Source organism: Pantherophis guttatus, chromosome 7 (genome assembly GCF_059756535.1).
Source record: "Pantherophis guttatus breed Tessera chromosome 7, ASM5975653v1, whole genome shotgun sequence".
NCBI classification, from domain to species: Eukaryota; Metazoa; Chordata; class Lepidosauria; order Squamata; family Colubridae; genus Pantherophis; species Pantherophis guttatus.
Window position 1 is genome coordinate 83,245,824 of NC_142069.1, and position 26,915 is coordinate 83,272,738.

At 45.0% G+C, this 26,915-nt stretch overlaps 1 protein-coding gene across 1 annotated transcript; it reads left to right on the forward strand.

Moving 5' to 3' along the window:
- On the forward strand, positions 1-26,915 carry LOC117678923 (fatty acyl-CoA reductase 2-like). The gene is made up of 11 exons (XM_034440416.2): positions 1-213; positions 1,218-1,393; positions 3,848-4,027; positions 6,087-6,264; positions 12,319-12,363; positions 14,574-14,692; positions 17,309-17,376; positions 18,544-18,715; positions 19,838-19,967; positions 23,030-23,157; positions 26,753-26,915. Exons 1-11 carry the CDS (start codon positions 13-15, stop codon positions 26,913-26,915), a joined length of 1,560 nt encoding a protein of 519 aa, XP_034296307.2. The 5' UTR covers positions 1-12.

A 26,915-nucleotide genomic window follows, 5' to 3' on the forward strand; every position in this document is an offset into this window, starting at 1 on the left:
AAGAGCTTGGAAATGAAGGACCCCATGTCTTTGGTTGGCGCTTACTACGGTGGGAAGTCAGTCCTTGTTACAGGAGCCACTGGGTTTATGGGCAAAGTCCTGGTTGAGAAGCTTCTCTGGTCTTGCCACGACGTGAAAACCATCTACGTGTGCGTGCGGCCTAAAGCTGGACGTTCCATACAAACTCGAGTAGAGAATCTGATGAAATGCAAGGTAGGGAATTCAAAGGTGGGAAGAAACAGGTGGCAGCTGGTTGGGTTTCACCGAGTCAGCCAGAGTCACCATGTTCTTGTGCATTTGGTTTCCTTGGTGAGGAAGCACCTCTGCCCATAGCAGCAAAGATGAGATTTCTTGAATAACATCCATGGTTTTACTTCAGCCAACACTTATAAAGACAAAGAGGCTGGGAGATGCTGCTATCAAACTTAAATATTCAGAGGGAATGCCAAAAAATTATTTTCAGAAGGGAGTAAGTTTTGGAATCCATTATTGGAATCAAGGGTGAAATCTACTTACCTTCCCTACCGTTTTGGCAGGGCATTCTCCGCGCCCGTGCGTTCACACCATTAATGCGTGTGGTGCACATCATGTGCGCGTTTGGACCCTCTGTGCATGTGCAGAGGGTAAAAAAAGGTTACTTCCTGGTTAAAACCAGGAAGTAATGATGACCGGGTGGGTGGGCGGAGCCTTGTGCTGCCGCCACTACCAGTTCTCCAAACCACCCGCCGCCACCGCTACCGGTTCGGCTAAACCAGTCCGAATCGGTAGCATTTCACCTCTGATTGGAATATATTTCTATGCAACAACTACAGTAATATTTAGCCAGTAGATGGCAGTATTTACAAGTTTGGATCTATGGTACATACTGGAACTCTATTCTCTTTTGTTCTAAGCAGAGTTTCCTGTTTGTGTTTACCCTTATATAGTTGAACAGTAAAGCACATGGTGATTGTACTCTTTGTTTGCTCTGTGGCGCTTTATATAAACTGAATTTCTAACAGTAAGAAAGGATTTTTTAAAAATTACATCCAAAGCTAATATATGCTTAAATTAATCCATATATTTGAAACATCTGCTCAGCAGACATTTTGGCTCTATCTGCCAGCATTTGATGTTACTATTAATAATGTAAAATAAATTAATTCCTGGTGGATTTCGACTTGAGGAACCTGGAGCATTTTCCTTGTTTGCTACGTGAATATTGCCTTGAACTCTAGGTGTTCGATAGAGTCCGGGAAGAGTGGCCTAATTTCCATGAGAAGATTAAGCCCATCAGTGCTGAGTTCACCAAGCCAAACCTGGCCATCTCTTCTGAAGATAAGGAAGAGCTGCTCTCTGAGGTCAATGTGATCTTCCATTGTGCAGCAACGGTTCGATTCGACGAGCCCCTGAAGTAGGTTCTCCTTCCTTTCTTCTTTGTTTTATTGGAAATCACCAATTTGATATAACAACCTTTAGGCCAGCGGTGGGATTCGCTCACCTTCCCTACCAGTTCGCAAATGTGAGCATATGCACGAGCACAGTCACTTCGCTCACACGTGCCTCATCTGCGCATGTGCATGGCCTTCTGTACATGTGCAGTGCTCGCAAATTACATCCAGGTGGGTGGGAGGAGCCTCCAGCAGTCGCCGCTATTGGTTCGCCCAATCCGGAGAGAACCAGCTGAATCCCACCACTGCTTCAGGCCATTACTGAAGACATTCTCAGAGGGAAACATTACCACGATTCCACGAAAATAAGACTCTGTTTCAACTCCTACCCTCAAAACGATGCTATAGAGCACTGCACACCAGAACAACTAGACACAAGGACAGTTTTTTCCCCGAACACCATCACTCTGCTAAACAAATAATTCCCTCAACACTGTCAAACTAGTTACTAAGTCTGCACTACTATTAATATTCTCATCCTTCCTATCACCCATCTCCTCACACTTATGACTGTATGACTGTAACCTTATTGCTGGTATCCTTAAGATTTATATTGACTGTTTCCCTATGACTATCATTAAGTGTTGCACCTTATGATTCTCGACAAATGTATCTTTTCTTTTATGTACACTGAGAGCGTATGCATCAAGACAAATTCCTTGTGTGTCCAATCACACTTGGCCAATAAAGAATTCTATTCTATTCTACTGACATCAATGCAGTGAGGACAGATTTCCAAAACCAACACTGCAGTTTTATCTCTGTGAAATTAGGTTCCTCTTTAATCCTTGAGGAGGTTCTCAGAAGAGCCAAAAGGATTGCTTTGTACCTGGTCTCACACAGGGGTGAAATGTAAAATTTGTTACTACCGGTTCTGTGGGCGTGGCTTGGTGGTGGTGGGGGTAATGTGACTGGGTGGGCGTGGCCAACTTTTTTTTTTTTTAACTTTTCAAAGCATTTTTTCTAATGCTTTGAAAAGCCTCTGCCGATCAGGCAACTCAGCTGGGATTGTCAGAGACTTTTCAAAGCATTTTTTTTACCACCTCTTCAGCCAAGAGGTTGCAGAAAAAAATGCTTTGAAAAGCCTCTGATGATCCCAGCTGAGCCGCGCGATCATCAGAGGCTTTTTTTTTTTACTTTTAAAAGCATTTTTTCGTCGGAAGAGGTTGTAGAAAAAATGCTTTTAAAAGTAAAAAAAAAAGCCTCTGATGATCGTGCAGCTCAGCTGGGCAATGTGGGGGGGGTGCGCAGGGATTTTTGCTACCGGTTCTCTGAACCACCACCGCCATCGCTACCAGATTGGGTGATCCAGTCCGAACTGGGAGCATTTCACCCCTGGTCTCACACCAGCTGGACCTCATCCTATTTTTTTATATTTTTTTTGGAATATATGTTTTATTGGTACATTTTTTTCTTTATCAACAAAAAAATTCCATGTCTATCTGAACAGCGTGTTGTTTGGGCACGATTAATTTTAAATAGAGATACAACAATAACCATAATCATACTAGTAATCTTAATAAACGTATCAATATTAATCACAAAATAATAATACAATTGGTTTGTCCATCTTGCAATATTTTCAGTACAAATTTGTATTATCCTTTTACATTCTTTTTAAATTCTAACCCCTGTTTCTGCTAGTTAGCCATCAGTAAAATAAATCCCATGATAAAAAAAAATATTCTGTTTCTTCCTTTTCTTTTATCTTAAGTGTCAACCTATCCATCTCAGCACATTCTAATATATTTTTTTAGTACACTTTCATCTGTCAGGATCTGTCATCATTTTTCCATTGTTGTGCAAACACTATTCTTGCTGCCGTTACTACATGCAGAATTACCCTGTTTCCCCCAAAATAAGAAATCCTCTGATAATAAGCCCAATCGGGCTTTTGAGCGCATGGCAATAAGGCCAAGCGCTTATTTCAGGGTTCAATATATATATATATATATATATATAAGACAGGTCTTATTTTCAGGGGGAAACAGTAAGTATGTATTCCCTTTATTATACTGTTCTGGTAATATCCCGAACAGAAATATATCTGGTTGAATTCTATTTTCAGAGGTAGTATTGAACCGGTTTGGATCAGTTCACCCGAACTGGTAGCGGAAATCGTGGGTGGGCCTTTCCACCTGGCCCAGCTCTATGCCATCCTATTTAGGCACGTTTTTGAGGCCGGGTGCATGCGCGGAAGGCGCACGCGTGAGCAAAGTGCATGCGTGGAAGGCAGATGCGTGAGCGAACCGGGCATGTGCACGCAGAAAGCAAGTGTGCGCGCACGACGAACTGGTAGTAGCATAATTTGAAAGCCACTGCTGGTTGCTTTATCATTTTTTCTAACCATGTATGTATTTTAGTCCAATATTTTTTGCCTTTGCGTTCACCCTAGCTTTTTGTGCTTTCTTGAGCAGGAATGCCCTTCTCCTGAATGTCATGGGCACCCAGGAGCTTCTGAGGCTGGCCCACCAGATGAAGAACCTCGAAGCCCTCATCCACATTTCAACAGCCTATTCAAACTGTAATCGGAGACAGATAGAGGAAGTCTTCTATCCTGTTCCCATGGAACCAAAGAAACTTTTGGAACTGGTGACGTAAGTAATGGAAGCAACCCCTCCTCCTTTGCGATGTATTTGCAAGTAGGTTTGAAGGAATACTTGTTGTCTTGTCCTATACCAGGGATGGCTAACCTTTTTTTCCTTGGGTGCCAAAAGTGCAAGCACGTGTGCGATAGTGAGTACATGAATGCCCATACCGATAATGCAATGCCCCCCTGCATGCCCGGCCACCTGCACATGACCCCCTCACACTCCCCTGCCCCCTGCGCATGTGCACGCAACCCCCCCATGCTCCCCCCGCACATGCACATGTGACCCCCTGTGCCCCATTTTGGGCCTAGCAGGCCTCCCTGAAACCTCCTGGGACCAAAAATAGGCCATGGGGAGGCATGTCTCACCACCCCTGCAGCCCTTTTTAGGCCTAACAGGCCTCCCTGAAGCCTCCTGGAACCAAAAATGGGGTGCGAGGGGGGCTGCGTTTGACTCCTCCTCCCGTGCTTATGCACGTGACCCCCCTGCCCCCACGCATGCATGCACGACCCCCCGTGCATGTGCACACGTCCCCTGCATTCATGGCACAGACCCAAAAATCAGCTGGCCAGCGGGAGGCGCACACGCAGGGGCAGTGGAGCTGACCTAGGGCAACAGCTCGTGTGCCCACAGAGATGGTTCCGCGTGCCACCTGTGGCACACGTGCCATAGGTTCGCCATCACGGTCCTATACACTTTCTTTCCAAGAAAGAAAGAGATTTGTGGTAGAGACGTTCCAGAAATATACAAGATTTATGTAGACGCCTCATGCAAAGAGTATTGTTACAATATAGCCGTGATCGCGAACCTATGGCTCTCTGTGGGCATGTGTGCCATCACCAGCTGCTCTTACCTCTGAGCCACAAGTTCTCCTCCCTTTATCAGCTTGAGCCAGGGGAGAGATTCAGTGTTTTCTATCAAAGCTCAGAGGTTAATACAACTGCCTAATATGCAGGCAGCCCAAGTTCGAATCCGAGTAAGGGTATGGCTAGCTGATGAGAGCTAAATAGCTTGAAATAGATTTATACTAGTCTCCCTTTATTTCTTTATCAGCAAAATATAAATTTGGTATAAAATGGTTGGTTGTGAATGCGACTGCTTGAGGGCTCCTGGATTGGAGCTGAAAGACGAAAGGGAAGCAGTATGCTCCCTCCCATATTGGGGTAAACCAGGTGCTTCGATAGAAAAACACTTAATCTCTCCCCTGGCTCAAGCTGATAAAGGGAGCAGAACTTGTAGCTCAGAGGTTAATACAACTGCCTAATATGCAGGCAGGCCAAGTTCGAATCCAAGTAAGGGTATAGCTAGCTGATGATAGCTAAATAACAGATTTATACTAGTCTCCCTTTATTTCTTTATCAGCAAATATAAATTTGATGTGTGTGTGTGTGTATATGTCGCCAATGAATTCTTGGCATCACCTGGCAGGACAAAGTTCCAAATAGCGCAATCTTGGAACGTGCTGGAATTTCTAGCATGTATACAGTATTGAAATAGTGATGTCTACGCTGGCTGGGGCATGTTGTGAGAATGACTGATGGTCGGATTCCAAAAGATCTCCTGTATGAAGAATTAGTGCAGGGAAAGCGCCTCAGAGGGAGACCACAGCTGCGATATAAGGATATCTGCAAGAGGGGCCTAAAGGCCCTGGGAATGGACATTAACAACTGGGAAACCTTGACCTCCGATCGTTCAGCTTGGAGGCTAAAGACGCAGCATGGCCTTCTCCAATTCGGAGAGACACTGGTTCGGCAGGCTGAGGCAAAGAGGCAGTCCCAGAACCAGCGAAATCTACGGGCTGGGCAGGGGACAGAATGTATCTGCCCTCAGTGTGGAAGGGATTGCCACTCTCGAATTGGCCTTTTTAGTCACACTAGATGCTGTTTTAGGACCTCTTTCCAGAGCACGATACCATAGTCTCTTGAGACTGAAGGATGCCAATGAGAGGATGGGTCCCTCATATAGCTTTTCCAGGAAAACGTGTATGAAAATATGTAAGGACAATGTTTTTCTGCTCATGCATTTTTTTAATTTTTTAATTTTTTTTTAAAAAAAATCCCCTTAGGTGGATGGATGGGTCCCTCATTGAAGCGATCACCCCCAGTTTAATTGGAGACTGGCCTAACATCTACACCTTCTCCAAAGCTCTGACTGAACATCTGATCCAGCAAGAAAAAGGGGATTTAAATGTTGCCATCATTCGACCCTCCATCATGGGAGCTAGTTGGCAGGAGCCCTTCCCGGTAAGTAAGTTTGCTCTACCAGTGCTTAGTTCTCATCCAAGATCGAGTAAAAGGGTTGATTTGGAACCATTCCCTGAAAATGAGAATGTCATTCTCCTGCAGGAGGGAAGCCATCACCAATGAGCTCTAAAGCAATGGTTTGCTTCCAGAGAATCCATCCTGGATGGATTCTATCATGGTACCTCATGATCCAGAGGCCATGTAGTCACATAATTCCAAAAGAACTCCAGTGAGGTGGACCTTATTCTCAAGGCTTAGCTCACAGGTGTCAAATTCAAGGCCCGTGGGCCGGATCCAGCCTGCGGGGTGTTTAGATATGGCCCGTGGGGCCGCCCTGGAAACAATGAAGGACCAGCCCATGGTGTCTCTGTCAGCAAAAATGAAGCTATGGAGGGTCGACTGCGGCCCACCTGAGCTCCGTTTTTGGCTGTGACGGCCTCCCGCAACCTTCTGCCAGTGAAAATGGAGCTCAAGAGGGGCACCTATTTATTTGTTCAACTTGTATTTATTTGTTCAACTTGTATGCCGCCTTTCTCCGAAGACACAAGGCGGCATACAATGCATTTAAAAACCATATATAAAATGTTAAAAGTTAAACCATTAAAAACTATTAAAACTCATTCATACCATTAATGGCCGGATCTCGCCAGATCGCAACAGCGAGATCAACAGCCCCAGGTCTGCCGGAAGAGCCAGGTCTTCACCACTTTTCAGAAGGCGAATAGGGTGGGGATGGTCCGGACTTCAGGAGGTAACTGGTTCCAGAGAGCTGGGGCAGCCATAGAGAAGGCCCTCCCCCGTGGGCCCACCAGCCGGCATTGTTTAGCTGACAGAACCCGGAGGAGACCAATTCTGTGGGATCTTACTGGTCACTGGGAGCTATGCGGCAGAAGGCGGTCTCGAAGATACCCTGGCCCTGAGTCATGTAGGGCTTTAAAGGTAATAACCAACACTTTGAATTGTGACTGGAGACCAATAGGGAGCCAGTGCAGCTCGCAGAGAATTGATGTAATGTGGGTGTACCTATATGCCCCTCTTGAGCTCTGTTTTCACTGGTAGAGTGCTTGGGCCACCACAAGCACCCCTGACATGAGTGCCATTGAGATGGCCACACCCACCCTGGCCACGCCCCTCCCCCTCCGAGGTCAAACACAACCCTGATGCGGCCCTCAATGAAATCGAGTTTGACACCCCTGGCTCAGATTAATTTTATGGACACACCCATAACATTGAAAAATAGATAAACAACATAGAGGGATATGTGCCTAATCTCTGTACATCTGTACAGCTGTACATCTCCACCCCGGACCACCCCAATGCTGCCCTTGAAGTGATGTCCCGGTGCCTGGAGGCCGTGCGGATCTGGATGGGGAGAAACAGACTCAGGCTCAACCCATCCAAGACCGAGTGGCTGTGGTTTCCGACATCCCGATATAGTCAGTTGGTGCCATCACTGACTATTGGGGGCGAGTCACTGGCCCCCACAGAGAGGGTTCGCAACTTGGGTGTCCTCCTGGACTCACGGCTGTCTTTAGAAGAGCACATGACGGCCGTGGCCAGGGGGACTTTTTATCAGGTCCGCCTGATTTGCCAGTTGCGTCCCTTTCTGGATCGGGACTCGTTAAATACGGTCACTCATGCTCTCGTTACTTCCCGCTTGGACTACTGCAATGCTCTCTACATGGGGTTCCCCTTGAGGAGCACCCGGAGGCTCCAGCTGGTCCAGAATGCAGCCGTGCGGGTGGTTATGGGAGCGACGTGGCGCTCCCATGTGACCCCCCTCCTGCGCGAGCTGCACTGGCTCCCGGTGGTCTTCCGGGTGCGCTTCAAGGTTTTGGTTACCACCTTTAGAGCGCTCCATGGCATCGGACCGGGGTATCTACGAGACCGCCTTCTGCTACCAATAGCCTCTCACTGACCAGTACGCTCCCATAGAGAGGGGCTCCTCAGGGTGCCGTCGGCCAAACAGTGTCGACTGGCGGCCCCCAGGGGGAGAGCCTTCTCTGTGGGGGCACCTACCATCTGGAACGAGCTCCCCCCAGAGATACGGAAGATCCCGGACCTGCGCACGTTTCGCCGTGCTCTCAAAACTTTTCTATTTCAGCAAGCTGGCCTGGCCTAACTCCCATCTTTTAAATTTTTAAATTTTTTAATTCGTGATTTTACAAATTGGGTGTTTTAATCTGTGTTTCGGCCAAAATATATAATAATTTTAAGGGATTTTTTAATATTTGTATTATCTGTATTTTATCTTGGCTATTCACCGCCCTGAGTCCTTCAGGAGTAGGGCGGTATAGAAATTTGATTAATAATAATAATAATAATAATAATCTCCATCCGGAAAACGTGACAAAACCTCTTGTTTAGAGTCAAGCCCTTCAGATTAATTATACCTACATAGTATCATTTTACAGAATCGTGGATCTAGAGCTACATATTGAGCATTTTTCAAACTATCTTTCTTAAACTCAACTGTGTTATATGGATTTGTCAGAATGATCTATTAAGGTTTGTTTAGGCGCCTTGAGGACTTACTTCAGTGTGAAAAATGGGATATAATGTGAATAACAGATATTGCAATACTACTGAGCAGTTTCAGAAGACAAAGTAATACCATATTTTCCCAAAAATAAGACCCTGTCTTATATTTTTCCGAACCCTGAAATAGGTGCTTGGCTTTATTGCTATGCGCTCAAAAGCCCGATTGGGCTTATTATCAGGGGATGTCTTATTTTGGGAGAAACAGGGTAGGAAGCCACTTATTATCACAATTTATGTTGAGAGTTACTCAGACACACAGCCATATTGAGCAATTACATTTCTCTTCCAGGTACTTTGAGTGGGCCCTAATATTTGTTCACAACCACACAGCCTAAAACACTGTGTTCTAATTGATTACATTAATTATCATACTAATCCACCAATTAATTAACCAATCAATTACCACACAGATCAGAGGATGCCACAGCAATTCAATTATAGGAATTCCAATTCTTGTGGTAGATTTATTAGCAAGTCTGCCACATATTCATATGCAAGATCTAACACCTTCATTCATGGAAGCAGGGGAGATAACTCCCTCCCCATCTTCCATTGTGACTCTCAACAGAGAGCCTTGGTAGTACAGTGGTCTAAGGCACCCTGTTATTAAGCTGGTTATTAAGACCAGCTGACTGCAATTACTGCAGGTTCGAATCTCGCCAAGGCTCAAGGTTGACTCAGCCTTCCATCCTTTCTAAGGTAGGTAAATTGAGGACCCAGTTGTGGGGGCAATAAGCTGATTTTGTATAAATATACAAAAGGATGAAGGCTATTGCTTAGTACATTGTAAGCCACCCTGAGTCTCCGGAGAAGGGCGGCATATAAATCGAAATTTAAAAAAAAACAAAAAACAGCCCTCTCCTACAGTTTAACTTGGACAGGATGGCCAAGCTTTACACAAAAGAATAAATATACCCAAGCCTTGGTGGCACACTGATTAGAATGCAGTATTGCAGGCTGACTCTGCTGACTGCCAGCAGTTCAATCCTGACCAGCTCAAGGTTGACTCATCCTTCCATCCTTCTGAGGTTGGTAAAATTATGACCCAGATTGTGTGTGGGGGGGGGAACAGGCTGACTCTGTAAACTGCTTAGAGAGAGTAGTAAAGCACTGTGAATAGCAATAGCACTTAGACTTATATACCGCTTCACAGTGCTTTATAGCCCTCTCTAAGCGGTTTACAGAGTCAGCCTATTGCCCCTCAACAATCTGGGTCCTCATTTTACCAACCTCGGAAGGATGGAAGGTGGAGTCAACCTTGAGCCTGGTGAGATTTGAACTGCCAAATTGCAGACAGCTGGCAGTCAGCACAAGTAGCCTGCAGTACTGTACTCTAACCACTGTGCCACCGTGAAGCAGTATATAAGTCGAACTGCTATTGCTATTCCTTACTGCGCTATGCGCCTTATTAACAAGATCATAAACGCATGAATCCATGCATCATAACTAACTACTGGCTGGTAATGGTTACAAATTTCTCCTTTCATCTTTCCCATTTATGTATGCGCTGACAATGCCTGAGGTTTTTTTTAATAAATGAATATTTCAGCAAATTATCTTTTTTTCCCTGAAAATTGCTAGTCTAATCTAGAAATTCAGACCTTGGCCCGGAAGATTCAATTTTTTTCTACTGTGAAACTAGCTTAAAGTTTGTGTCCCTTCACCAAAATTCATGGAGAAGCAAATCTGATAACTTCCATATTAGTTTATTTATTTATTTTATTTTATTTGTTCAACTTGTATACCGCCTTTCTCCGAAGACTCAAGGCGGCTTACAATGCATTTAAAAACCATATATAAAACATTAAAAGTTAAACCATTAAAAACAATTAAACAATTTGGGGAGAATTCATGTGTCCATGTTGCTACTGATTTTCTTTCTGGTTTGTTAGCCCTTAACTAATATTAATATCGTGCTTGTAACATTTTCTCAATAATTCTATGAGCAGCAAAATTCTGCATGAGAATCCTGATTCCCACTTTTGAAAGTAATGTTTCCTCCCCCCCAATTTAGCAAGCTGAAATTAGATGTGTCTAATGCTACAGTTTATCTAATGGTTTAACATTTTTTATTGAGTTATAAAGGTATTGTAAAATGCAAAATACAAAAGTAAATAGAAAAGCAGTGGGGGTGGAAAGGGGGAAGAGAAGTGAGGAAAGATGTGGGGAGGAAAGAAAAGAAAAATAAACATTGACTTTATTTTATTTATTTTATTTGATTTATATGCCGCCCTTCTCCGAAGACTCAGGGCGGCTTACAATGCGCTAAGCAATAGCCTTCATACTTTTGTATATTTATACAAAGTCAGTTTATTGCCCCCACAAACCGGGTCCTCATTTTACCTACCTTAGAAAGGATGTCAGGCTGAGTCAACCTTGAGCCTGGTGAGATTTGAACTTGCAGTAATTGCAGGCAGCTGATGTTAATAACAGTGCTTTAGTCTGCTGCGCTACCAGGGCTCCTTTATTACTCTATTACTCTATTACTTTAAAAACTCTATTACTCTCAAAAGGTCCGAGCTCTGGATTTAAACCAGCATTAATGACTCCACTCGTGTGGGTGATAACTGGGTTTATTAAGCATGCAATGAGTTCCAAAAAGCAATAAGCAAAAACCAAATGCAATCAGGATGTAAAGTCAGCACTGGCAGCATCTGCCTCCCAGCACAGTTATGTAGGTGGGCCATTCCTCTCTGTTGGCGCAGTCCTCACCCAGAAGGCAGCTGAGTGTCGGAATGGCTGTTTGGGCCCCGCCCGGTGGCTCCATGAGGCCTTACAGCTGATCATCGGGCCGATGCCTTCACTGCATCGCCCAACTGATTGTCAGGCATCCTGGTTGCCTCGCGCTGTCCCGCCTCCCCGCTGCACAGCTGAACCGCGGCTGCAACCGGTACACCAGTGGTGAAATCCAAATTTTTTACTAGCAATTTTGTGGGCATGGCTTGATGGGAGTGGCAGGGGAAGGATACTTCAAAATATCCATTCCCACTCCACTCCAGGGGAAGGATACTGAAAAGTCTCCATTCCCACCCCACTCTGGGGCCAGCCAGAGGTGGTATTTGCCGGTTCTCCAAACTACTCAAAATTTCCACTACCGGTTCTCCGAACTGCTCAAAATTTCCGCTACCAGTTCTCTAGAACCTTTCAGAACCTGCTGGATTTCACCCTTGTGGTACATCGCTGCAGCCTCCAGCTCCACACACACCCAACACCAGGAGCTTCCCTCCCCTGATAAGGTAAACCCTGAGGGGGGGAAACTGGGGTTTGACAATTATAGTAAAATAAGGCATTGACATCAAATCGCAACTTTTTACTTTTCCATAATAGTACAAACAAGCCATTTCTATAAAGATCTTTCAATCTAATCTGTAAAACCCAAAGTCAGAGTTTCATTCTTTTCCACATCAAGCATGAAGTTCAGAAGTGGTTTCCACATGGAAATAAAAGTACTTATGTTCTTTTCTTTAATCAAGGTGGTCAATGCTACAGTTTTTCTATGTTTTTGCTTTTCAGGGTTGGATTGATAACTTCAATAACTTAAGTGGCTCCTTTGTTGCGGTAAGTAGAGGTGAAAATAAGATTCAGGTCTTCTGAATCTTAGGGTAGCAAAAGAAGGAAACCATGAACCAAAGCGTGAAGAGATCATGGCAGACTCTAGTGATCCTTACTGAGCATAGCCCAATCCAACAGCTCACAATTTTGTCCTTTTAGCTCTTTGGACACTTATATCCCTCAGAGCATTGGAAGAGCAGATTCTGAGAATGGAAGAGGTGGAAAGTGTTCTTCCCCAGTTCCTTAGTATACAGGTAGTCCTCGACTTACAACTACAATTGGGCCCCAAATGTTTGTTGCTAAGTGAAACATTTGCAAAGTGAATTAGAACAGAACAGAGCAGAATAGAATAGAATAACAGAGTGGGAAGGAACCCTGGAGATCTTCTAGTCCAACCCCCTGCTTAGGCAGGAAACCCTACACCACTTCAGACAAATGGTTATCCAACCTCTTCTTAAAAGCTTCCAGTGTTGGAGCATTCAGAACTTCTGGAGGCAAGTTATTCCACTGATTACTTGTTCTCAGTGTCGGGAAATTTCTCCTTAGTTCTAAGTTGCTTCTCTCCTTGATTAGTTTCCACCCATTACTTCTTGTCCTGCCCTCAGGTGTTTTGGAGAACAGCTTGACTCCCTCTCCTTTGTGGCAGCCCCTGAGATGTTGGAACACTGCTATTGTGTCAACCCCTAGTTCTTCTTTTTATTGAACTAGACATACACAGTTCCAGCAACCGTTCTTCATATGTTTTAGCCCCCAGTCTCGTAATCATCTTTCTTGCTCTTCTCTGCACTCTTCCTAGAGTCTCCACATCTTTTTTACATCGTGGTGAATAAAACTGGAAGCAATATTCCAAGTGTGGCCTTACCAAGGCATTATAAAGTGGCATTAACACTTCACGGGATCTTGATTTTTAATAATAATAATAACTTCATTGTCATTGTACGTGCATACACAGTATACCCATACAATGAAATTCACTTAACATCCAAAGACCTGGTCCAATATACATAATAATCCCCAAACACCCCCCCACCCACCACAATTCCCCATTCCTAAACCACCCAAACATCCACACAGCAGACCAAGTAATGTTGTCCAAGGCCCAAAATGGGATGTGTGTGTGGGTGGGTCTCGCATAATTCCCCTGTGCCCCATTTTGGCTTCCAGGTTGGTGCAGGCAGCAGAAATGGAGGAGAAAGGTAGGACGCCCTGGGAGGGGGGGAACCTGCAGAGATTGGGGAATCCACAGGCAGCAGAAATGGAGGAGAAAGGTAGGGTGCGCTGGGGGGATCCTGCTGAGATCGGGGAAGGCCACGCACCCCAGCGCATGCACGGCAGAGACCCGATGATGAGCTGGCCAGCGGGAGGCGTGCGCACAAGCGCGGTGGAACTGGGCTGGGGTGACAGCTGGTGTGCCCGCAGAGAGGGCTCTACGTGCCACCTGTGTCACGCGTGCCATAGGTTCGCCATCACGGACTTATCCCATCCCATTTATCTGCTACAGAACTCAAACCTCAAAGTACACAAATTCTATGCTAAGTAAGCATCTATGGAGATTCTCAGTCATCCAGGTCATAATTGTCCCAAAGGTGCCTTTTTCAAGAGGCAAATGGACTTTCTATTTTTTTTCCTTTGGAAGACATTTTGCTTCTCATCCAAAAAGCTTCTTCAGCTCATTCTTGGATGAGAAGCGAAATGCCTTCAAAAAAAAAATCAAAAAAAAAATCAGAAAGTCCATTTGCCTCTTGAAAAAGGCACCTTTCGAATATGCTGTGTAAGGAAAGTAAGTAAGGGACTTAAATTACCTAAGTAAGGAACGCGGTGGCTCAGTGGCTAAGACATTGAGCTTGTCGATCCAAAAGTCGGCAGTTCAGCAGTTCGAATCCCGAGTGCTGCGTAATGGGGTGAGCTCTCATGACTTGTCCCAGCTTCTGCCAACCTAGCAGTTCGAAAGCCCGTAAAAAATGCAAGTAGAAAAATAGGGACCACCTTTGGTGGGAAGGGAACAGCGTTCCGTGCGCCTTTGGCGTTGAGTCATGCCGGCCACATGACCACGGAGACGTCTTCGGACAGCGCTGGTTCTTTGGCTTTGAAACGGAGATGAGCACCGCCCCCTAGAGTCGGGAACAACTAGCACATATGTGCGAGGGGGAACCTTTACTTTACCTAACTAAGGAAATCAAGTTACATGTATTAATTAATTTCTTCTCTTTTTCTAGTTTGCCAAAGGGATTTTACAGACTATAAAATGCAATCCAGCTGCAATAGCTGATATTATCCCAGTAGACCTTGCTATCAACTTAACCATCACTGCTGGTTGGTACACTGCAGTTCACAGGTGGGGCCTCTTTCTTGAGCAAGAGATAAGCCGTTGAAGTAGAATCAATTTTTTTCCCCCCAAGGTTGCAGGTTGCCAAGAGCTGCAAAAGCTGCCATTTCCCCCATGTCGTCATCCAAGTTTCTAAAGCTTTCTGAAAGTCCCACAGTGCCTCCTACTGGCAGCGGTGCGTTCACACCATCCATATGTTGGCTTCTGCCCCTCTGCCTTGTGAGAGTAGCCAGCACACTTACAGTCTTCCTTGTTGGGGTTTCTTTCCTGGGAACAGGTGAACGCTGCCATTTTGTGCAATGTTATAGGGAGCACCTGAACAGCGCTCATAGACCGCATTATCTACAAGAACTCAATAATAATGTCAAGGGCAGAAATCACCACAAGGAAGAGGAAGGTTAATTCGTCTTTGGCTCAGTTGGTATTTCAAAGCCTGCACACACACACAAAAAAACCTTTCATGGAATCTGGTGGTTCTAAATTGAAGAGTAGAGTAGAGTAGAGTAGAGTAGAGTAGAGTAGAGTAGAGTAGAGTAGAGTAGAGTAGAGTAGAGTAGAGTTTATTTATTTATTTATTATTTAAATTTGTATACCGCCCTACTCCCGAAGGACTCAGGGCGGTGCACAGCCAAAATTAAAATACATACAATACAAAATTTAAAATAATTTTAAAACAGAATTAAATCAAATTGGCTTCCCAAAATATTAAAACCCATTACCCTTAAAATAACCCTTTTAAAATTTTAAGCCAGCCCAGCTTGCTGGAATAGGAAGGAGCTGGAGTAGAGTAGAGTAGAGTAGAGTAGAGTAGAGTAGAGTAGGGTAGGGTAGGGTAGAATAGAATAGAATAGAATAGAATAGAATAGAATAGAATAGAATAGAATAGAATAGAATAGAATAGAATAGAATAGAATAGAATAGAATAGAATAACAGAGCTGGAAGGGACTCTGGGAAATCTTCTAGTCCAACCCCCTGCTCAGGCAGGAAACTCTAGTCTATATCATTTCAGACAAGTGGTTGTCCAATCTCTTCTTAAATACTTCAAGTGTTGGAGCATTCACAACTTCTGGAGGCAAGTTGTTCCACTGGTTAATTGTTCTAACTATCAGGAAATTTCTTCTTAGTTCCAGGTTGCTTCTCTCCTTGATTCATTTCCATCCGTTGCTTCTTGTCCTGCCCTCAGGTGCTTTGGAGAATAGCTTGACTCCCTCTTCTTTGTGGCAGCCCCTGAGATATTGGAACACTGCTCTCATGTCACCCCATGTCCTCCTTTTGATTAAACTAGACATACCCAATTCCAGCAACCGTTCTTTATATGTTTTAGTCTCCAGTCCCCTAATCTTCTTTGTTGCTTTTCCCTTCACTCTTTCTAGAGTCTCCACATCTTTTTTTTATATCGTGGCAACCAAAACTGGATGCAGGATTCCAAGTGTGGCCTTACCAAGGCATCATAAAGTAGTATTAACATTTTAGAGAGAGGTATTGCAAGGAGGGGAGCTCTGGGTCCAAAACCTGAAGGGAAGAGAACAAGCTTAAGCAGTGGTGGGATTCAAATAATTTAACAACGGGTTCTCTGTCCTAATGATTTCTTCCAACAACCAGTTCACCCAGCTGCTCAGAAAGTTAACAATCGGTTTTCCCGAAGTGGTGCGAACTGGCTGAATCCCACCACTGAGCTTAAGTCAAGCAAAGACTGGATCACTTGAGCATTGGAGCGCTTCATATCTGGATGTGATCTGATCACTCCCTTCGTGGTCCCTGATACAGACCAAACAGAAAATGATTCCATATAGGAATGTCTGGAAGGGGGAAGGCAAAGGGGCAAAACAAAAACTCTCCAGGGAGCCTGGATAACTCAACAGACAGAGCTCTGTAATTTAACACCAGCTGTCTGCAATTAAAGTAAGATCGAATCCCGCCAGGCTTTCAAGGTTGACTCAGCCTTCCATCCTTTCTAAGGTAGGTAAATTGAGGACCCAGTTTGTGGGGGCAATAAGCTGATTTTGTATAAATATACAAAAGTATGAAGGCTATTGCTTAACGCATTGTAAGCCGCCCTGAGTCTCCGGAGAAGGGCGGCATATAAATCAAATTTAAAAATAAATAAATAATAATAATAATAAAAAAAAAACAAGAGTAGTTGGGATGAAAAACATATCTCTTTTTATGTGTGTCATAGCAATAGCATTTAGACTTATATACCGCTTCACAGTGCTTTTACAAACCTCTTTAAGCGGTTTACAGAGTCCGCCTATTGCCCTCCAACAATCTAGGTTCTCATTTTACCCACCTCGGAAGGATGAAAGGCTGAATCAACCTTGAGCCTGGTGAGATTTGAACTGCTGAACTGCAGCTAGCAGTCAGCTGGAGTAGCCCTGCAGTGTTGCACTCTAACCACTGCGCCACCTCGGCTCAGGTGTGAAGCAGCAGTATGGTGGAGCTTCAATCAACAGCTGTTCTCTTGTCCTTCTTAACCTGCTTTGCAAGCGCCTCTGATTTTGCTGTAATTGTGGATGTACGGTATATAATCCCACTTCTATACACCACTATAGCAAATAACGTATTCATACATTTGGTGGATTGTCTGAATGCTGAGTTGTCTTTTTTATTTCCGTTCTTTTCAGACCAAAATCGCCCTTGATTTACAACTGTACTTCGGGGAACCTCAACCCATTATGTTGGAGAGAAATAGGCAAGTTTTCTTTCTAGCAAAGGCACAGAGATGATGGTTTGCTGCAGTGGTGGGATTCAAAAAATTGTTTACTACCAGTTCTGTGTACCTGGCTTGGTGGTCATGTGACTGGGTGGGCATGGCTGGGTGGGCGTGTGACTGGGTAGGCGTCATGTGACTGAGTGGGCGTGGCCAGCTTTACATCATTTGCATGTCAAGTTTCGAGGTCGTCTCAAATAAATTGCATTTCAAACAAAGTCTTTGATAAAAACTCCCATTTATTGAGCGCGACGTTCTAAATCCTGGCTCATCGTAGCCAGCACTGACTTCCAGCCCCAAAACCCTCCCTTTCCGTTCCCCACTCCCCTGCACTCATTGGCCATCTTCCAAGTCATTCTACCCCTAATCTACTGCTCCAGCTCAAAGGAATTTCCCCCCTCCCATCCCATCTCCTAGGGGATATTATCTCCAGGGAAAATAAGTAGGTGAAAAGTCAAACGTCCCTTTCCAGACGCCTCCGCTTCTCCTTCTTATGTCAGCACTAGAGTAAATGAAGCTTGAAGTGCTGACGTTGCGTGGGTGGTAGCTGTATGGGCCAGGCGAGAGGGAATCCAGTGGTCTCCGGTGGGTGGGGCGGGAGCTGTGTTACCTTTAGTTGCCTGTAGGAAGAGCCATTCCTCTATTATTTATTTTATTTATTTATTTATTGGTTTGATTTGTATGCCGCCCTTCTCCAGAGACTCAGGGCGGCTTACAATGTGTCAAGCAATAGCCTTCATACTTTTGTATATACCTGCTTAGTAGGGCTTTTGGCCACCCCAAGCGGTGTTCTTTTTTTATACAAAGTCAGCTTATTGCCCCCACAATCCGGGTCCTCATTTTACCTACCTCGGAAGGATGGAAGGCTGAGTCAACCTTGAGCCTGGTGAGATTTGAACTTGCAGTAATTGCAGGCAGCTGCTGCTACTTAACAGCACTAGCTGCCTGCAATTACTGCAAGTTCAAATCCACTTCAGTTCCACTTCTTCACCTTTTCTAAATTATACATGACTAATAACCACATCTGGTTTCCTGATGTTCAAATAACTTTGCCTTCGTAGATTCCCATGTCCATCAATTGTCTTTTTTTTTTTTTTCTCATGTAATTACCTCACCGGAAGCAGTATCTGTTTTTCTACAATTTTGCAGAAATCCACGTCACAAATACATTTGAAAAAAACCCACTGGAGAAACCCTTCAGAATACCAAATGTCACCATGACCTCCAGCCATTTGGTCCATCAGTACTGGACGTTTGTCTGTCACACCATCCCTGCTTTTCTCTGTGACCTGTATCTGCAGCTGATTGGAAGGAAGCCACAGTGAGTTTGGATCTACATTGTGGATCAATTTGACAGCTTTGGGGATTTATTAGAAAAAAGATCAGACTGACATGCAGCCTTGCTGATTGCTGTATATACAAATACCTCACAACTTTTTTTTTTTTAGTTTGTCTTTTAATGTAATCCCTTGCATCGAGATGGAGTCGGGGCAACTAAATGGCGCTGAGTGTTTACTGGCCGGATGCCATTCCTGTCGCCAATGCAGAGTTCACAGCTGATATTTACTCATTGTGCCCAGAGAGAGAAATTCCTGCCGCTACCTAGGATCGAGCTCCATCTCTAGGCCATTGCGCCACTCCAAATACCTCACAACTATTTATTTATTTATTGTTTATTGGTTCGATTTATATGCCGCCCTTTTCCGGAGACTCAGGGCGGCTTACAATGCGTTAAGCAATAACCTTCATACTTTTGTATATACCTGCTTAGTAGGGCTTTTGCCCACCCCTCTAAGCGGTGTTCTATTTTATACAAAGTAAGTTTATTGCCCCCACAATCCGGGTCCTCATTTTACCTACCTCGAAAGGATGGAAGGCTGAGTCAACCTTGAGCCTGGTGAGATTTGAACTGCCAAATTGCAGGCAGCTGGTGCTACTTAATAGCACTTTAGTCTGCTGCGCCACCAAGGCAGTTATCCTATCAGGATAATAATTTCCCCCATCCCTGTGGATGGGGCTTCGCTTGTTGCACGGACCAGTTTCTGGCATGCCATGGACTGGTACCATGGACAGATTTAAAGTTGGGGGCCCCTGTAGTAGAGGATAGCCCACCTTAGATCCTAAAGAAGGGGTTCCCAACCAGGGGTGCTCGCACCGCCTGGGGGGTACAAGAGACAATATTCCAGAGGGTGCGAAAACCTGGGTTTAGAAGTTTCAAAATTATAGTGTATATGTATAATTAGATGCATATAATTATTTATTTTTTAAAGGGTGCGAGAATATATCAGAAGCGTTCTAGGGGTGTGGGGTATAGAAAAGGTTGGGACCCCCTGTCCTAGAGGGTTGTGGCATCAAGAACTTTTCAAATTATCCCCTGCCCAGTTGTTTTGAAGTAGGATGCTAGAATCCTAGAGGTTTGAGATGTTTCCATTCCGTCTTTCAGGATGATGAAGCTGTTTACTCGCTTGGAAAAGACCATGAGCCTCGTTGAATTTTTTGGCAATCATTCCTGGGATTGGAGCTCCGAGAATACAAACATGTTGATGAAAGAGCTGAACCCAAAAGACAAAAACGTAAGCATCTTACTGAACCACCGGATCCTCACCTGTGGTGGTATTCAGCCGGTTCAGATGGGTTCGGGCGAATCGGTAGTGGTGACTGCAGGTGGGCCTGCCCAACCTGCCCCGGCACTATGCTGTCCTATTTAGCCACGCCACGGGCATGCGTGCAAGCTGTGTGCATGAGCAAAGCACATGTGCGGAAGGCTGAGCGCATGCATTGAAGACACGCACATGCGCTCACATTTTCGGTGTGCAGCGAACCGGTGGTAAAAATATGTGAAACCGACCTCTGATCCTTACCGATATTTAAAATGTGTACTCAGGCTAGATTCTGGTTGCTTTCCAGAAGGGCAAATTCCTTCCTCAGAGCTCTATGCGACTGGTCAGTCCCTTTAACGTTGTTATGGGAAAGACCTTGGGAGACGGAGTGAAGAGATGTTGCTTAGAGAATGGTCAGATAAGAGGCAGCATAGCCCCCAGGTGGAAAGTGGGTGAGGGAAGAGGTTCAGAAAGGACCCTCCTTAGTTTTTCTTGGCCTATAAAAGGGACGCGGTGGCTCAGTGGCTAAGACACTGGGCGCATGCATGCGCACTGCACACCACATGCAAGGTGTGTGTGCGCGGGCGCACACAGTGCACGCCAAAAAGAGGCGTGGGCTAAGTAGAACAGCGCGCGGGGGGAGGTGATCAGCGGTGGCATGCAATCTTTTTTTTACTTTTAAAAGCATTTTTTTTGCAACCTTTTGGGATGAACACCATTTCAGTGGTGGGTTCCTCCCTGTTCAGCCCGATTCCGCGGAGCCGGTAGCGGTGACGATATGACGTCACCGAACCAGTTCTGCCCCCACCCCACCCTGCGTTATTCTTACCTTTTATTTGGCCCCACCCCCAATGTATTCCTGCCTCCTGAGTCCCAGCTGATGGGCTATAAGGAAAAAAACTGTTTAAACTCTTGCCGCAGGGCTTCAAAGGACCGCCCTACAGCTGATGAGTGGTAAAAGGCAGTTTGGTGGTAGACCAGTGCCTCTAAAAACAAATGAGTAGACTGGTGCCTGCAAAAATAAATGGGTAGACCAATGCCTGCAAAAATACATGAGTAGACCGGTGCCTGCAAAAATAAATGGGTAGACCAGTGCCTGCAAAAATACATGAGTAGACCGGTGCCTGCAAAAATAAATGGGTAGACCAGTGCCTGCAAAAATACATGAGTAGACCGGTGCCTGCAAAAATAAATGGGTAGACCAGTGCCTGCAAAAATACATGAGTAGACCGGTGCCTGCAAAAATAAATGGGTAGACCAGTGCCTGCAAAAATATATGAGTAGACCGGTGCCTGCAAAAACAAATGGGTAGACCAGTACAGCTCTGCAAGCAGTTAAAAGCCTGGTAGACCTCTGCTAAATCCTAAAGAATTGTCACATGACCATCAAGCCACGCCCACAAAATAAGCCATACCCACAGAACCGGTAGTAAAAAAATTTAGAACCCACCCCTGCACCATTTGAACGGTGTGGGAGTATGAACGGATCTCCAGAGGAAAAATTGCAGACTCCAGGAACCATTTGCACTACTCAGGCGAGACCCTGAGGACACAGATAAACCTCCAAGGGCTTCAACGACCCTCAAAAAGGATGCAAATGACCAGCTGTCTGTAAGGAATATAAATCAGGGGTGAAATGCTTCCGGTTCAGCTGAATCGGTTGTTAAAAAATGCTTTTAAAAATTAAAAAAAAAAAAAGGCTCTGACGATCACGCAGCTCAGCTGGGATCGTCAGAGCCTCTCTTTTTTTACCTTTTAAAATCATTTTTTAAAAGAAGCAGCAAGCGGACGACTGGGCGATTCGGTGGGCATGGACGAGGAAGGGCAGGGATTTTTGTTACCGGTTCTCTGAAGCACCCACCACCATCGCTACCGGATGGGCCGATCTGGTCCAAACTGGGAGCATTTCACCCCTGATTTATATTCCTTACAGACAGGTGGTCATTTGCATCCTTTTTGAGGGTCGTTGAAGCCCTTGGAGTTTTATCTGTGTCCTCAGGGTCTCACCTGAGTAATGCAAATGGTTCCTGTAGCTATTTTTCCTCTGGAAATCCGTTCATACTCCATTCAAATGGTGTTCCTCCCAAATTGCATAGCTAAAAGCCTGTAGAAACGTCTTCAAAGAAAAACAAGAAAGTCCAGTTGCTTCCTGAAAAAGCACCTTTGGGATATTTTTTTTCCACTTATTTTTCAGATTTTTCACTTATCTTTGCTAGTCTCGGATACGAAAAAATGAGGGAGGCCCAAGGCCTGGTTGGTGGGATCAGCGACATTAATGAGGGATTTTTCTTCTCCAAAGCTAAATTTGTTATTCAGAAGTCATTTCATGTAATATTCAGCGTAAATCAAGAATGAAATAATTGTTCTGTCCCCAACCCCACGCATACACACCAACAGACGTTCAAGAGTTAAAGTCCAAACCAGCCGGCAAAATCCTTTTCCTTATGATAACGGAATTTGGCAACAACCTAGTGGCTGCCTGCCAAGAGTTTATTATTTACAAAGAGGAGAGATAACTTCTCCCCACTTCTGATACATCAAAAGAAACAGCTCAATAATTACGGAGTCAAATCAAGTCCAGAGATAATCCAGTAAAGTCTATAGCCAAAAGTCCAGCAATGCAGAATGGCGTGGAAGCTTTCAGCTTTGTTCGTCACAAGGTTTGACTGGCCACCACGCTCCCTTTAATATCCTGTGGGGTGTGGTCCAGTGACTCAGCCTAATCTCGGGCACGCCTTTTCTTCTCTTGCACGCACTTATCTCTGCGACGCTGGCGTGGATCCAGCCAAGACTCATTACTCTCATCACTGTCCACCTGTGGCTGCATGGATGTGCTTGGCCCCCAGCCCTATCTCTTGCCCTTCAGCGGACACCGAAGGCATTGCCAGAGAGGAGGGTCCTGGAGAGGGAGGCCTTGCCAACTCCTCTCCTTAACTCTTGGAGTCCTCTCCTGCCGATGACACAGGCTCAGATAACGGAGCCACAACAATAATCCTTCCACCCTTCTTTGATATTCTCCTCTCTGTTTTATTCCAGTTATTCTCCTTCGACGTTTGTCAAGTGACTTGGTCAGAATACATAAAAAATTACTGCTTAGGAACTAAGAAATACCTGCTGAAGGAAGACATGGCTAGAATTCCTGCAGCCCAACAGTATATCAGAAAGTAAGTGTCTATGGAGATTCTCAGTCATTCAGTTTCCTGGTTGTCCCAAAGATGCTTTATTTTATTTATTTATTTTATTTTATTGAATTTGTATACTGCCCTACTCCCGAAGGACTCAGGGCGGTGAACAGCCATAGAATAAAACATATAAATACAAAATTTAAAATAGAATAAAACGAATTAAATAATTTGGCTGAACAAATTTAAAACCCCAATAATTTAAAACCAAATTTAAAATTTCCATTTAAAAAGGGGAAAAAGTTTTTCAAGAGGCAACTGGACTTTCTCTGTGTGTTTTTTTTAAGACGTTTCGCTTCTCATCTGAGAAGCTTCTTCAACTCTGACTAGATGGACTGGATCCTTCCATTTCCCACCATCCAGTCAGAGTTGAAGAAGCTTCTCGGATGAGAAGTGAAACGTCTTCAAAGAAAAACCAGAAAGTCCAGTTGCTTCTTGAAAAAACACCTTTGGTTCTTTTAGCCAAATATGTCTCTTTTCCCAATCTGCTTTCAATTTATTAAATTACTTTTTCGGTTTTTGTTAATTAGCTTTTATTAAACTTCTTCGCAGCTGTTCCGGAGGTGGAGAGGTAGCCTTTTTCCACTCCCTCCCCTCTCTCTTTGCCAATTTTCTCAAGTAAAATAGTTTTAAAAGTTCAGGAGTTAAATATATAAAGGAATCTTGTTTCCAAGACCACAGTATCTTACCCAGATGATCATCTCGTTCTTTTTTCCTTCTCTTCCTGCGTGTGACTACCCGGCTTTTGACAGCTCCTAATGACTGTCTTCCCTTGCTGGTGGGTCAGAGGCTGATGCAGACACTTCAGGGAACTTCCCTGTTCGTGCCTGCTTGTGCCTTCGTTCTTCACTGTCCCTACAGGACAGCTATGATTCCTGGGGATCCCCTAAAGCAGCTGAGATATCAGCATTTTCCAGGAGCCCCAGAATTTGCAGAACCACCACTGGCACTGACACCCACCCCCTTGCAAAAGTACCTTTGGGACGATCAGCAAGTAAGGCATATACAATCTTGTGTGTTAACATTCACCACCTGAAAGCAGATGCTTTCAGTGAATGAAACTGTGTTTAGTCACCACAAAACACAGTGTGGAATACTTTTGGGCTGAATGCCACACATAGTTTGGAGCGACATATTGGTGGGGAGGGGGGCAGGGGTGGTATTCACTTACCTTCGCTACCAGTTCGAAAATGTGAGCACTCATGCCTGCATGTGCCATCTCCGCGCATCTGCAGAGCATAAAAATGGGACATGATGATGTCCAGGTGGGTGGGAGGAACCTCCCGCAGCCGCCACTACCGATTCACCCAAACCGGATAGAACCGGCTGAATACCACTACTGGGGGGGGGGCAGGGGGTTCTACTTACCTTTACTACCGGTTCACAACGGGGCCGCGCACACGTGCTTGCTTTGCTCGCTCACGCGCGTGCTCTTCTGGGCACGCACAGAAGCTTCTGCGCATGCACAGAAACGTTCTGATGATGTCGGGGTCAATGGGCGGAGCCTCCCTCTGGTTTTACTACCAGTTCCATAGAACCGGTCTGAACCGGGGCAACCCACCACTGGGGGGGTGGTCTTCTCTCCAAAGAAAAACACACCAGGACAAAGAATCAGGCAGAACCAGGAAAATGGCTGAATCTATAGATAGATACAGAATTAAAAGTATTAAAATTAATGCAGTGCTTCTTGGATGCTTCTCTTTTCTGTGTTTGTGCATCCCCCCCCTTTTTTTTTTTTTTACTCACTTGAAGAGAACTTGTAGCCAAGGTTGCCCAGGGGCCTTCTCTGTTGCAGAGATAAAGTAGACTTGAATCACAATATTTACAATAACAATCCTAAGAAAGGATTCTTACTGTTAGACAGAGACCCATTATGCTAGGGTCAGTGGTGGGTTCTACTTACTTTTACTACTGGTTGAGTAGTAAAAGTGAAGTGATAGTACCAATTTATATTGGTTTGGTAAAACCACACTTGGAATATTGCATCCAATTCTGGTCACCACGATATAAAAAAGATATTGAGACTCTGAAAAGGGTGCAGAGAAAAGCAACAAAGATGATTAGGGGGCTGGAGGCTAAAACATATGAAGAACGGTTTCAGGAATTGGGTATGTCTGGTTTAATGAAGAGAAGGATTGGGGTGACATGATAGCAGTCTTCTAATATTTGACCAGTTGTCCCAGAGCTTTCTCTGTGGGCAAAAAATGGACTTTTCCACTGGCAGAGCACTCAGGCCGCCACAGGGCCCCCCAATACGAGTGATGTTGAGCTAGGCATGCCCACCTTTGCCACCCCCACCCCGGCCCCCCGAAGTCAAACACAAGCCTGATGTGGCCCTCAATGAAATCGAGTTTGACACCTAGACGTTGCAGTTACACCCACCCCTGGAGGTTTTCAAGAAGAGATTGGAGAGCCATTTATCTGGAATGGTATACTGTTTTCTGCTTAAGCAGGGTGTTAGACTAATTGACTTCCAAAGTCCCTTCCAATCCTGTTATTCTATTATTTTTTCCTGTTATTGATATTCCATCACACTCTCTGTATTCCAGCTAGTGCAGGGGTGGGCTTCAAAAGTTTCAGCAAAGAATCTCTCCCAGTTGCTGGGTGGGCGTGGCCATGGTGGGCATGGCCTAGTCGGCCTCCTGCACCATAGTGGAGGGGGCATTTTTGCCCTCCCCAGGTTCCGGAGGCTTTTCTCGAGCCTTCGGGAAGGCGAAAACAGCCTCCCCAGGTTCCGGAGGCCCTCTTGAGGCCTGAAATGGGCCTGTTACTGTTGTGACCCAGGCAACAGAACTGGGTCACAACAGAACACAAACAGTTCGAAACCGTCAGACTTTATTAGAACAGCTGAGAATTAACTCATTCTCAGCGTAGTCCAAACTAATTCAAAACAAATTCTTCATAACACAATTCTTCAGCCTTATCACCAACCTTGGTCTCATTAGGCAACCTGCCAAAGGCTTTCCTTGGCAATAGTTCAGAAGCAGAAAACGCCGACAAGAAATAAATGCAGCAAGACAAGAAACAAATCTATCAACGTTGTTTTCCGACAAAGAGCCCAAGAGCCGTTGCTGGTCTTTTAAGCCTTATGGGAGGGGCCAATCATCTCTTGGCCTTACTCCCGAGTTGTCCTCTTTGCTTGAGCTGCTCTTGCCTTCTGGCAGCTCTTCTCATGCGTGCATTAGGAACAGGCTCCTCCTCTTCCTCTGCCTCTCTACTGTCAGCCTATGGAGGCTCCGGAGTCTGCACATCACTCCCAGATAGCCCTGGCCCCATCTCTGCCTCCGACGCAGAGCCCTCATCCGGGCCTTCCCCAGCCTCCAGGACTGGCCCATGTTCTTCCTCAGCCTCCTCACTGTCCGACTCTGCTGCCAGCTCCACAGACTGCTGGCGGACCACAACAGTTTCCAGTCTTCCCGAACTTCCTGTAGGGAAGATTTTTGCCCTCCCCGAGCACCCTGCACTTACCTGCATGCAAAATGCGTACTTCTGGGGATGGGCTAGCTAGTGGTTGATCTGTTTTGTATTGTGAACTATCTACCATTGATATTTCACTATCTCTTCTCTGTTTTGTCAGGCTAAAGACCATTCACTGTGCACTGAAGGCCATTCTACTTGTGTTCATCTGGCGTATATTAATTACAAGATCCAAAGTGGCTCATAATTCATGGTATTTTTTATTAAATCTCTGCTACAAGTTTCTTAGCTATGCTAGAGCTTCCAGCACCCTTAGACATTGA